The sequence below is a fragment of the Calidris pugnax genome, unplaced genomic scaffold (genome assembly GCF_001431845.1).
Source record: "Calidris pugnax isolate Ruff unplaced genomic scaffold, ASM143184v1 scaffold24, whole genome shotgun sequence".
NCBI lineage: Eukaryota > Metazoa > Chordata > Aves > Charadriiformes > Scolopacidae > Calidris > Calidris pugnax.
In genome coordinates this window covers 39,756,408-39,769,355 of record NW_015090922.1, presented here as the reverse complement: position 1 = coordinate 39,769,355, position 12,948 = coordinate 39,756,408, and the positions used below count along the sequence as shown (strand labels likewise).

General features: G+C 42.5%; 1 protein-coding gene across 6 annotated transcripts in view; it reads right to left on the bottom strand.

Moving 5' to 3' along the window:
* Positions 1-12,948, bottom strand: part of ARID1B (AT-rich interaction domain 1B) — a 313,503-nt gene that overhangs the window by 40,692 nt on the left and 259,863 nt on the right. For 3 of the 6 annotated variants that reach the window (XM_014950916.1, XM_014950919.1, XM_014950918.1), the window contains one exon: positions 4,859-5,010. In XM_014950916.1, coding sequence (XP_014806402.1) covers positions 4,859-5,010 — 152 coding nt within the window. The remainder of the gene's footprint in view (positions 1-4,858; positions 5,011-12,948) is intronic. The other 3 variants (XM_014950920.1, XM_014950921.1, XM_014950917.1) reach the window with 1 other exon arrangement.

Here is a 12,948-nt window from a genome sequence, read left to right as displayed (position 1 = left end):
GATGTTTCACAGCTACTTTTCTATCCACTGTTGAAATGCTGTTTCGTAACTTCTTGCAAACGTATTCCCCAGCGATTTGCAAACAGACATTCCTTCACTTTTTTTTTTTAGCAAAGCGGTACAGCGAGAACATTGTTTTGACCCTTTCTGAGCAGTGAAATACTGTTATTGTCACGAAACTGCTAAAATAAGCCACGGTCTCTTTCTACACAGGTACTAATAATTCTGCGTGTGAAGTGCAGACCAAAGGATAAAGCATTTTAGAGTGGAGGATAACAGGGAAATCTTGACTCAAAAAGTGCTGTAGCACACTGTGAATAGGTTTCAAGTACTAGCCTCTGGCTTATTATAAGAATTTAAGAGCTAGAATGATTTCAAAAAGCAAGTATGGGTCACGGTCCTGAATTAACTATTCCACACTGAATTTAATGTACTCAAAGGCAGATATTGACATGAGTAAAACTGCAGCAAAGTATTCTTTTTTGCTAAAGGCTGCTCTATCAATCCCAGAAGATGATGAAGTACCGGAGGAGCAGCAATACCCAAACATTGTTTTTCTCTTTATTGCTAGTGCAATAACAAATCACACTCTACAAAACAGAATATTACATCCTTCGTAAGACATTCCTTCCTCCCTTCCGCCACTAGCACTCTCCTTCTGAAAAAACAAAAAAACCCCGAAAAAGAAAAAAAGCAGCAAATTTGTGACTCATGGAATTGGCAAGAGGATCCCCACTGGAAAAATGGGAAGAGGGACAACAGCATTGCCTAATGTCCTGCCATGAATGACCACCTGCCAGGGTGCTCGGGCACTTTATCTGAAAGGGATGAGTGGGCCACCAAGAAGCTCAGCACCACAACTCCCTCCTGCCTACCAAGTCTCATCCAAGGGATGACAAATGCACGCAGTTTGGGATGGATCTGGATTTACAGGCACACAGTGACCATTGGATCATGGTCATCGCTTATTTGGAGTGTAGGTGTTGGGATGCTTCAGCTGTTACCAACTTCTGACATCCTCCAGAAAGTGTATTTAATGTGCCTTACATAATAGCTCCTATGAAGATATCTATTAGAGCAAAAAAATAGTAAAATAAATGGAGCTTTCCATTTTACAGAAAAATACAAGCCGCAAAATACAGAAAGCCAATTAAAATGTCTAAAAAATGCTTCACATTCATAAATACAATTGGTTTCTCTATCAAAGGTTCATCCAAATAAATATAAAGTAAAAAATATATATTTCATATATATGAAAAGGTAAGTGCTGTATCTATGCTTTATGTTAATTTTAAGAGCATCCTTTGAATTCCTTTAGTGCAAATAACTTTTCCTAGAACTTTAAGTATTGCAATGTTAAAAACGCGTTGGGAATAATTATACCCAGAAAATGGAAGGTTTCAGTAGGACAGAGGTAGTGAAATTAGGAAAAGATCCTAGGGCAGTAAGGAGATTAATGCTTTTTTTATTGTTTTCTTTGCCTCCAGAGGTAGCAGAGATTACGAGCGCCAGTCTCTGTGCGAGCACAATATGGAAATCTGTGAGATCCAAACTCCACATTACTTCTTTTGAAAGATAATTTTCACTAGAATTAACAGCATGAAATTATTTTATTTACATTGGGGTTTGTAAGTTTCCTTTTGTATATATGGGAAATGTGAACCCATATAACAAAAGGGCAGTGGAGGTTACACAATTTTTCTGAATGGCAGTTTGTTCTGTAACTATGAAGGGATTCTGGCACCACTTCTTGAAGCTTTTGTTACTGTTATGGATGGGATACTCTGTCAGAAGGATCTGTCTTCTTTGATCTCATAATTTCTGTGTTCCTAAACTGCTCTACATCAGCAGAAGCTGGTGATCTGTTGTTTGATCCACAGTCACAGTTGCAGTACCAGGATGTGTAACTGCAACACGGTTTTCCTTTCATTTGTGACATTAATTAAAAAAGAACTAAGGCAAAAGAAAGAATCAACTGGTAATAAGGAGTTATAAATGCTACTAAAAACGTGTAGCAAAAGCAGAGTTACACTTAGCTGTACTGAGGCTCCAAAACCACATGAAAAAAATTCCACGAGCATCAGCAATCTTCCTCTATTTTAGAGCAAAACCTAAAAGTGCATTTGATTAAAATGACTATAACCAAAACCTACCTTCCTCCCTCGCAACAGGCAACACAACTGCACTCTCCCAGACCCAGACAACCAAGAAACCAACTTGTCCCTATTGCTTACCTTAGTTTTTCATTGGCCTCTAATTCAAATTACAGCTGTTCATGCTCAGTGCACGTGAGGAAGGTAACTACTGCCCCACACCACCCTCCAGCACCAGCCGCTCACTTGTGTTTGGTTTTGGCCCCACACGTTGCCTGAACCCTGATTTATCCCACAGACATGTGACTTTACACTAGAGGGGGCAGAGTGGGGGGGAACTGGTCTTTTGTGTCACAGAAAATGCCTTTTTCAAGCCCGTAAGTAGGTATCACCTGCAACTTCTTCCCCCTCCTCAAACGCAGGGCCAGAGCTGACCCTGAGGTGCTCCCCAACCTCAAGACATCATCGTTTCAAGCACTGTATTTACACTTGCCTTAAGCTCGGCCCTTCATTTCTGTCACCCAAGCAGGAGGATGAGTGAGGAGGGGGAGGAAGGCAGCGTGTCCCCCCTGCAGCTGCCCCCAGCAGTGTACACTCACACATCATGGTCTCCTTTTGCTCCCCAGGTACCACCACCACCACCACGTGGGTGGCTCTTGGAGGCCAGCTCCATGAAGCGCTGGAGATGCGTGTCTGCTCACGCACATGGGGAGAGAGGTGCTCTCAACTCCTTTAGTTCATCTCCTACTTACTTTCCATTGGGTAATCTTTGAATTAATAAAACTGGAACAAAAGAAAACCTCACAAATGCACTGGCAGAAAAAAAAAAAAAAGAAAAAGAAAAACCCTGATAAATGTTTAAATTATTAAAAATCCAATATTTCAGAATGCATAACACAATAAAAAGAGTATGACTACCCCATACAAAAGACTGCTAGGATAAATGGCCTCGCATTGAACAGATTTCCACTGTATGAAATAACGAATGGCTGAATTATCTGAACAAAAAAACCTCTGTGAATCTTCCTTTAAACTGGTTATTCCTCAGGAATACATAAATCTTCTTAGGCAGGGCACTCTGCCATCTGTTTGCTGTTGGTTATTTTTGCAGCTCTGGGGGCCAAAGGAAAAGGGGGAAAAATTACTTCTGCTAATAGCAAAACAGAATTTATAGCACAGTTTCAATGCTCAGAAGTAATTTTATTTCAGCAAGCCAGACAAAACACATAACTACACAAACAAAACATAATATTACCTGGGACAGCTCTGGTGGGGGAAAAGCGAGCTATTATCTAATGGTCTTTTCAATAGCTTTTCCCTCTTCATCCAGACGGTGAAGTGTGCTGTCTGGACTAACCAATGGCTTCCAAAGCCAGCACTGCAAAAAGCCCTTTTCTGTTGTTTTTCTTTTCTTTTTTTAAAAAAACCTTACTGATTAACAGCTTCCTTTCTGTTTCTTCTGCTAATCAAAAACGTAACATGATATTCTTGAAAAATAAGAGGCTGTTAAGTGTTGCAGGAGCTCCTGTGTAGAGCAAAGAAACCCTCTGGACATCCTGGACCCTAGAATCTCACAGTGGCCATTTTCTGCCCAGGGAAGCAGGGACACATAAAACTGACAGGGAGGAAAGACAGGGAAGGAGACAGGATGAAGGAACGAAACAAGCTGAGCAGGGCAGAGAGGAAACACAGCTCTTGGTAAGCTACAATTTAATTAATAAGGTATCTCTAAAGAAAAAAACAGAATTAGAAACAATACCAACGAAGAAACAAACTCAAATCACTTCAGCACAACCCATCCAGCTTTCAGAAAAACTTCAAAACCCCCAACATTTCAAAAAGTGCTAATGTCATCAGTAAAGCACGCACAGAAACTCCACGGCTGGAATAAGTATTTGGGAGGATCCACTTCAGGGTCACTGAAACTCCATCCAAACCCACCCCAATCATAGAATTGATCTTTACTGAAGTATTATCTTGATGGAGGATAATTGTTAGGAGTTCAAGCTGAATATGGACTATAAGGCACAATTGCACAGAATTACATTCACCTGTCTTCACAGTCACATTAAAAACTGCAAATAATTGTAAATTCACAAGTCACGATACAAAGGACAAATCCACCAGTGACACTGAATATGCTTTTTTTCTGTTTTTGCAAAAGGAAGCTATGATTAAATTTCATATACGGATATTTAAATAAGTAAATGAAGAAACCCTGTATATGGTTATATGAATTTTGGAAACAGTAAATATGGCCTATGCTTTCAGAACAGAGTAATTATTTTAAGTGCTCAACTTACAGCATCTTCAAGTCAGAGCAGGTGCACACGTCTTTTTTTAAACCAGCACCACATCAAATATCTGAAATTGCAATCTTAGGAAGGAAGACACTGAAAAGCAACAGCAGCCTCTTAAGAGATGAGGTTTTTTTCCTTCCCCCTCTCACAGATACACACACACACACACAAATATACGTGTACTTGCTACTCAGCACCTACGTCAAACTGGGTCCGAGTGTTGCTGGAACTGCTCAAAACACTGTACTCATCTACATACCGTGCAAAAGGACTTAATGAAAAATGTATGAGTTACTGCACAACAACAACAAAAAAACAGTGAATACGTTAGCCTAGTTTTGAACCACTCCAAACCACCCAAGAGGGGGTGAGTGGAATGAAGAAGGCTTTCCCTCTGCCACCAGCCCAAGGGCTGGTACCGTCAGCAGATGTAGGGTGGAAGGCTGGTGCTGGAAGGGTACCCACCATTACCTGTTGAACTGTTCACCATGTTGGGTGCCATGCTGTAAGGAGGAGCCTGCGGGTTCATCAGGCCGGAGCTGTTGTTCATGGGCTGAGTGTAGGGGGAGCTGGATCCCATCATCCCGCTCTGATTCATGGCAGGGAAATTGCCTTGCCTGAGGAGGAGAGAAAGCACACACACCATGTCTCGTTACATCCCTCATGGCTGAAGACGCCGCGGTCTGTCACAGAGCACATCTCCTATTGTTTGCAAACAGCTGAGGAGAAGGCAGGCAATTAGATCATTTTACCTACATGGGGAGCTATTAGTCTTGAATTAGTTACCGTGTGTCTCAGACAGAACAAGGCTGAACACAAATTTCAAGAGATGTATAGAGTGTCTTTCTATGTCACAGCCAATCAGCAGAAAAACAAACCTCATATTACTTATGCTGTGAGTAGAGCAATGTCAAAAGTCAAAATCAGAACATAGGGCTGGCATAAAAAAAATTTCAGTGAATTGCAATTTTGACCGTCCTGTAGAACTCCTTGCCTGTCGTAGCTTAAAAAAACAGTGAAATGACCAGAATAAAAATGGGTACCATGGAATCTGTTTCAGATTTCTGTACCTGATGTTATTGCACACCCCCTGTTTCCTGTAAAGCACTTCTAACCCCAGGGTGCAACGGAGAAATCCAATTGCACGTGAGCGTTGATCTTGAGGACACCTCACGACCAAAAGCGCCATTCACACAACTCCCAATGAATTCATACACACATAACCTCCTGCTGCTTTTTTTCCTCAAAACAGCTTTAAAAAAAAACCAAAACCACAACAGATGTCCCCATTTCCAGTCCTGATCTAGGGCCCAAAGTCCATAGTCATTTAGCAAATACCATTTAAGTGACCGTAGATATGACTGCAGTGTTGAATAAAATGATCATCTTGTTGTACGTGTCACCTGTGCCCAATCTTTCAAAAGAACACGTATGTACTACACTTTGGTGAAACAAGAAACCTCAGCAGAACTATTTTGGTTTTGAAAATTAATCACATATTCCTGTAATATTTTCGTAACTGAGACTGCAGTTTGTCTGAAAAACTGCCCTGAATCTTCACGATGTGAAGATCTTCAGACCAAGTATTTTTGAAGGCTATACCTTATCTACTTCTAAGTTCTGAAAAGCATCTAACTACGCTTTCTACTTGATTTAGCAAATTCTATAGATAAACTGAGGCATAAGGAAGAAAATTATCCAATTCAAGTAAGCAGAATAACCCAATGTAATGCTTGATCCAACTTCAAAAATAACTTTTTATTCTTTTAATCCATAATACAATCATCTTCCTTTTCTTGGTATAGTTGAAGACTGCACATACCATGATATGTGTGCGGATATAGACTTCTACATAGAAAATCATACATATAAATAAAAACACATGCAAAAATATACTTACTTGTATATTCATAGCCTACTCAGGAAAAGACAAACCTCAGACCTGTTTCTTCAATGTATCCCCTCGAAATTTACGCTGTTTATCCAAATCAAGGAGACAAGAAAGGAAGCAACTACCCCTTTACATAGCTTTAGTACCTGTCTGCCTTTTTTTCCTCACAAAAAGCAAAGCATTTAATTTTATCTTACAGGCAGGGAAAGCTGCATGTCCTGGTAGCAAGATGGAATTTTGGTATAAATTCTACTTTTCATTATTATACAGCATTCAAACAAAACAGACAACCCCCCAAACCAACAACCCTGAATAACTTCAATGGCTTCTTGTCTTCCCCAAACTCATGGTAGATTCTTAACACAAGTAGTAGAAACGGATTTCTTTTTTAGGAGGAAGACCATTAAAGCACTATTTGGCCTAATTTTTCTTGACACATTGTGAATTTCTTCAAAGGAAAAGAGAACGTGTTATCTAAATAAAGCATCTTTTTCCAAGTCAGTTTTGTCCTTTGCTCTCTGAAGACAAACTTTTCTTCACTCTTGCAAAGAGGCAAAGGCTTTCTTTTGATATGAAGGAGATAAACTGCCACACAATGTCATTTCCCCGATGAAGCTCGCAGTGAGTAGTGGAGGGAAAAGATTTAAAATGCACAGTGGTGCAATGCTCCAAGGGAAAATTACAAAGGGAAAAGAGAAGAGTGGGACCATTTGGCAACAACTTTAAAAGATTTCAGTCACACAATCAAGCTTTTCTTATGTAAATACTGTATCTTAAACACCCCCACTTCCCATTTTTAGCTGAAATTTGCTGTATTTCAACAAATGCAGTTAACTGGGAAGTTATTTCTCTGCTGGATAAGCGAGATCCTTTCCATTACTGGGTAAAGCTACTGGTTCATCTTCAGTTACTACTGAAGATGAAGAAAGTGTGCAAGTGCATTTTTACACTTTAAAAAAGAAGTAATAGATTTTGAAAGGTTCTTTTATGGAGGAAGACTGGGATTCTGCAAAAGAGAGAAGTCTCTACAGGTATCTGTCTCTCTAGAGTCCTTCTTTTGCTTTAAAAACACACAGGAGATACGCACCTTGCAGGTAAACTGAAATTGGTCCTGACCTACTAATATTTCAACACTTTCACTTCCTATAGCGTGTGTATCTCCTCAGCTATGGGGCAGTTCATTGTCTCCAAGTGAGGTGCAACTGATTTCACGTTACCCACATTAGGGACATCCATCTCAATCGCAGCTGATGAAAGCTCACTGCTGTACAACAGCCTGACATCAAGAAGTAGGAAACTATTTCCAGTTTAGATGGAGAGCGGAAATTAAATAAAAAGGAATATAGTAGCTTTGGTCAGGACAGCAAGAAAACAACTGAAGTCTCAAAAAATTGCTTCTGTACCCAGAGAGGCCTGAATGGCAGACCCTAATTCTGAAATCTCATCTGGCAAGGCAATCCTTCCATCCTCCCCTGTAACGCCGCGCTTGGAACCGACCCAGCTCTCCATGGCTGGAAAGAGCCCAGTGAAAAGACTCAGCACCATCCCTGGCAGGACTCTGTCCTGCCCTGGTCCCCTCTCAAAGCAGTGGCCACCACGTGCCTGGGCTCGCTCAGCAACACCAAGAGGCGACGTCCTGCAAGAGCAAATGTTATTTTATCCCGAGACTGGGTGCCACACGCGGTACAGAGCTCCTCCACGTCACACTCTGCTCCATGGCTTGGAACGGGAAGTTTCTTTAGGGAGAAATAATCAGGTATTACTTCAGCCTTTAATTCCCCCTCCGCAGTGGGCCTCCTTTGAGTAAAGACTGCCGACTGTGACAAATTGTGCTGCATCAGTGCTGTAATATGAAGTGGAGTCCATTAAGAACCGAGCTGAGATCACCAAACTCATTTTGATTAACCTCCAGGTCACTAAACACTTATAAATATGTTACACAGCAGCTGCTAAACATATTTATATATGCTTAAGGTCACAGCATCATCTGTTGGTTGTTGGAGTTAAGTCAAAAATCTTATGTTTCCTTCTGTGCTGCTTTTAGTAAAGGCATATCCAACATACTATTTAAGAAGTAGTTATCTCAAAGCATACTACCAGACTCTCTCCTACATCTCCCAATTCCCTCCTCCATTTTTCTGGGAGGCTAAATAAAAATCAAGTCTTTTAAAAACAGTCTGCTGTACACGTACTGACATCTAATGGCAAAAATTCAACTGACCGGCTATGAATTCTATAGCAGAATAAACCCAGTCAGGTATAGATGATTTTACAATATCTACCACATAAACATCAACGGTTGGGTTGCTTGGGGATTCTGCAAGTGATAATTAGGAATAATAGGAAGAAATCAGGAAAAGAAACTTTTATGTTGAGTATAATGTAAAAATGTCCTCATGGTGAGATGCAGTTACCGTCCAAGGGAGTGAAGGAAACACCAACACTTGACACCTCTGCACACAGACAGCACATCAGAAGATGCACTGGTCAGAGGAATCCTGCGTTGCATAGGAACTAGATGACCTGCCAGGTATTTTCCAGCTCTAACTCCTCCAATACCGTGATCCCAGAGCACATATTTTTCCCCATTTAGAAGAAAAAGCAGCTGGGCTAATACAAATTTAGGATTATGCTATCAATTTAAACACTCTACTTAAGCCTACACATTTCTTTTTTTTTCTGTGCTACTGCTACAAGTAGATCTCCAAGTATTCAGCAACTGGAAGAGATTAAAAACGGGCAAGGGGGGGGAGGAATCTGCTTGCTTTCTGTGGTTTATTTACTCTGTTGACAATTTAGCAATTCACAGCACTTGCATAATGCCAGCGCCAGTTGTTCTGCTCGAGGAAAGGGCTGCCACGCAGGGGGACCCAGACAGGCTGGAGGAATGTGCTGACAGGAACCTTATGAAAGTCAACAGGGACAAGTGCAAGGTCCTGCACCTGGGAAGGACGAGCCCCCTGCAGCGGTGCTGGCTGGGGCTTGACTAGGGGCAGCAGCTCTGCTGCAAACCCCCCTGGACATCTTGGCAGAGGAGGAGCCGAGCGTGAGCCAGCGGAGTGCCGTGGCAGCAAAGAGGGCCAACGACATCCTGGGCTGTGTGACCAGGAGGAGAGCCAGGAGATGGCTCAGAGATCATCCCCTCTTTGCTCGGCACTCATTAGACTCCATCTAGAGTATCATGTCCAGTTTTGGATCCTCCAGTAAAGGAAGGATGGAAGATAAACTGGAGTGAGTTTAGCAGAGGGCCCCTTAGATGGTCAGGGCTTGAGCACTCGCCCTGGAGGGGCAGAAGGACAAGGGCTGGTTCAGCCTGGGGCAGAGACAGCTTTTGAGAGGAACCTAACAGCAGCTCCAAAGTCCCTACAAGGAGGTCAGCAAGAAGATGGAGCCAGGCTCTTCACAGTGGGGCATGGTGGGAGGATGAGAGACAACAGGCAAGAGTTAAAACTTGAGAAGTTCAGACTGGATGTAAGGAAATCCTTTTTCCAGTGAAAACAGTCAGGCACTAGATCTTGGTGGCCCAGGGAGGTTGTGCAGTCTTTGTTCTTGGAGGTTTGCAAGACTCAACTGGATAAAGCCCTGAGCTCTCAGCTGAGCCTGCTGAGGATGAGACCTCTTGAGGTTCCTCCCAGCCTAGCTGCCGGCTTCGTTGTGCTGTTGATAATCTGGTGTACTATTTGGTCCAAAATACAACTGTTCAAATTCAAAACATTCCCTTTTCAGAAGGTCCTGTTCTGGTCTTTTGCTTTCCTTCATTTGCAATCTACCCGAAGCTTAATCTGCACTTAATCTCTTTTCTCTGCAAAACAAGCAGCATCAGATCTAATTGTGTCTTCTGAGCTAATACAGAAGCCCGTGTATTTAAAGAGAGGAGATGACATGCGAGATCTGGTCATCGTTAAAAAGCAGAACAAAGAAATTGTAAGAAAGAAGAGCACTGACAGTACAAAGGAGCACACGAGTGATCACAGCTGCTGAGAAGTCTCTCTTACACTGAGATGTCTACCTTTAATTGGACCTGAAATCACCAGTAGGTTAGTGTGTTGTCTCCCACTGCTACACAGAAGTCACTCTGCAGCCCGTGCGTTTAATACTGATGGGATTTAGCACCTCCTCCCTGTTGCCATCTGATGAAAGTTATTACTCTCATCTTCCTCAGATTTGACCAGACAACTAATTACAAAACTGAGTTCAGAGGCAGGAGTGGTTTAGCCATGGACAACGACAGAAGAGGATCATGCTTCTCAGCAGGACAAGAAACAAAGACACAACTTTCTGCTGTGTGCAGAGGGATGGAGTTCTACCACTGCCTGTGGATTTTCTGGCGTGCATCTGACACTCTGCTCTCCTCTCGATCTACACCTGTAACATTGGAACAAAGCCCTTCACACAGTCAGAAAAAACGATCCAGGATCTGTAACGAGCCCTGTGGCTGGTGAGCACAGGAGTCCAGCATGGAAACGTGCAGGGCACAGAAAAAGGGTTCAGAGGTGGGGAGTGTAGAAGGTGAGGAGAGACTGGGGCAGAAAAGATGGAAACGGAGGGGAGAGTAGGTGGAAATGAAGAATGAGCAAGGGTTGGGAGCATCCTCACTAGGTGCCAAAGGTTTTTAGGGCAATGAGGATGATGTGTGCTCTGGAGAAGGGAGGTGAAACAGAGATAAAGGAGGAGGAGCAGGGAGGAACATACAGCGAGCCGCTACCCCCAGGGTAAACATATGGAAGGTCCCTCCAGCAGGTAGGGAAGAGCTGCCACCGAGTCACCCATCCCGATGGACACAATTATTATCATCTAGGCACCTCTGCACTGAGCTTCCCGACCCTTCCCACACCACTCGTGTAACATTGGGATTTCTCCCTGTTATCCTGCCCCAGGCACTGGATCTGAAAAATGATCCTGTTGCCGTGACCCGGCCACCCGAGCAATCGGCCGGTGAAAAAGAAAAATAAAGAATAAAAAGGCCCACAAGCTCATGGAAGTTTGCCATTTCTGCTCCAGATCTTTAACCTACATCAGTTTTGCAGCGAACGCACTGTAGCACCTCAGGGGAGTAATTTGTGTAAACATTTTAAAAGGAACATTTTTATTTTTTTTTTTTAATGCTGACACACTGCTAAGGTGGCTACTTGATTACAAACTGTGAAAATGACTGCGTTAGGCTGCGCTCACAAATCACACTCGTACTGACCAAATTGCCCCGTGCTTATCTGTGCCAGGTCTGCAGCATGACAATATTTCCTCTCTCTTTTAAATGTCAAAGTATGATTTGGGGGGTTGTTATTTAAACACACTGACCTGCACAATAACCAGAAGTACTTTATTTAAATCTGTCTCGAGCTGGGGACTAGCCTTAAGCGCTTCTAATCTGTCATACTTTGACACCAAATGGGTTATTATAATGAGAGTAATTCAGGAGTGAGACCTGCGAACGCTTTCTCCCTGGAGAATTTACACATAAACATGTGCATGCAGATACATATGCTCTTTGTTATGGATTTTCCTTCTTGCTACATTATGGGCTCTCTTGGAGAAGTGAAACCATTTCTGTCACCAGGGGATATGGGAGAACTGGAGGAGGGAGAGGGGAGCAAGGGGAAATAAACTCCAACGTTGCTTGGAGTTCATTGGTGTGTCCGCGCCGTTAGCAAAGGTCAAGATACACAAAATCTGAATATTGGCTTGGGCAGCTATAAAAAGGCATTGAAGGTGGTTCTCATGCAAATAAACCAAATAAATTTAACATCACTGTATCTGAAAGCTAAGGAGCCACCCCTCACTTCTGCTGGAAGTGTACTAACCTGGATTTACGCTTCCTCCTCCGCTCAGTGGGGAAGCTCACCACTCCCAGTAACAAAGATTTGAAAAAGCAACCACGAAAGACAGTGATGGGACAGGTGTCAGCTCTGCCACGAGATTTTTTTCATTTTTCAGGTCAGAAGGAAAAAGAAAATTTTATACTTGTGTGTGTGTGTGAAAAGGGAAGGCCAAAGCTCTGAGATACACTCACACTGACATACCACTAGGAAACATAAATGAAAAAGCATCCAGATTTGAAAAAGCACCCAGATTTGTACTGGGGGGTGTGTGTGTGTGTCTGCTGACACAGAACCAACACCAAAGTATTCCTCCTAAACAACTGGGCCTAAACGGCAATGCTAAAATAGGCAGTAATTTTCTAGCATCGTAATTAAGCGATAGTGCACATCACCTCGTAATCCACTGCGGCCTGAGCGAGCAGATCGCTTGTTTTCTTCATCTGGCTGATCCAAAGATTATTGTGCAAGATACTTTTTGGAAGAATAACACAAATGGGCTTTATATATATATAAAATATAATATATTCTTTTTCTTCTGGCTACGCAAATACTTGTGCCTTTAGCACCACCACCATCACTTAGACTAAGAAACAATCAAGGAAGGAGAAGAAACTTAAAAATGAGTTGTTCCTACTGGGCTGCCTCAATGCTCCGCCCCTCAGAAAAGCAGCCACCAAAACTTACTGTTTGTTTACATGCTATTGTCATCACATTAACCATTTTTCCAGCGAAAACATCTGCCCGACAGGCCCAGTAAAACACAGGAGTGTCAGAGGACATCAAACACTGGGAGAGCAACGTTAAGAGGCCGGTGTGATTGGTGAGTACTGATGCTAATAAGAACA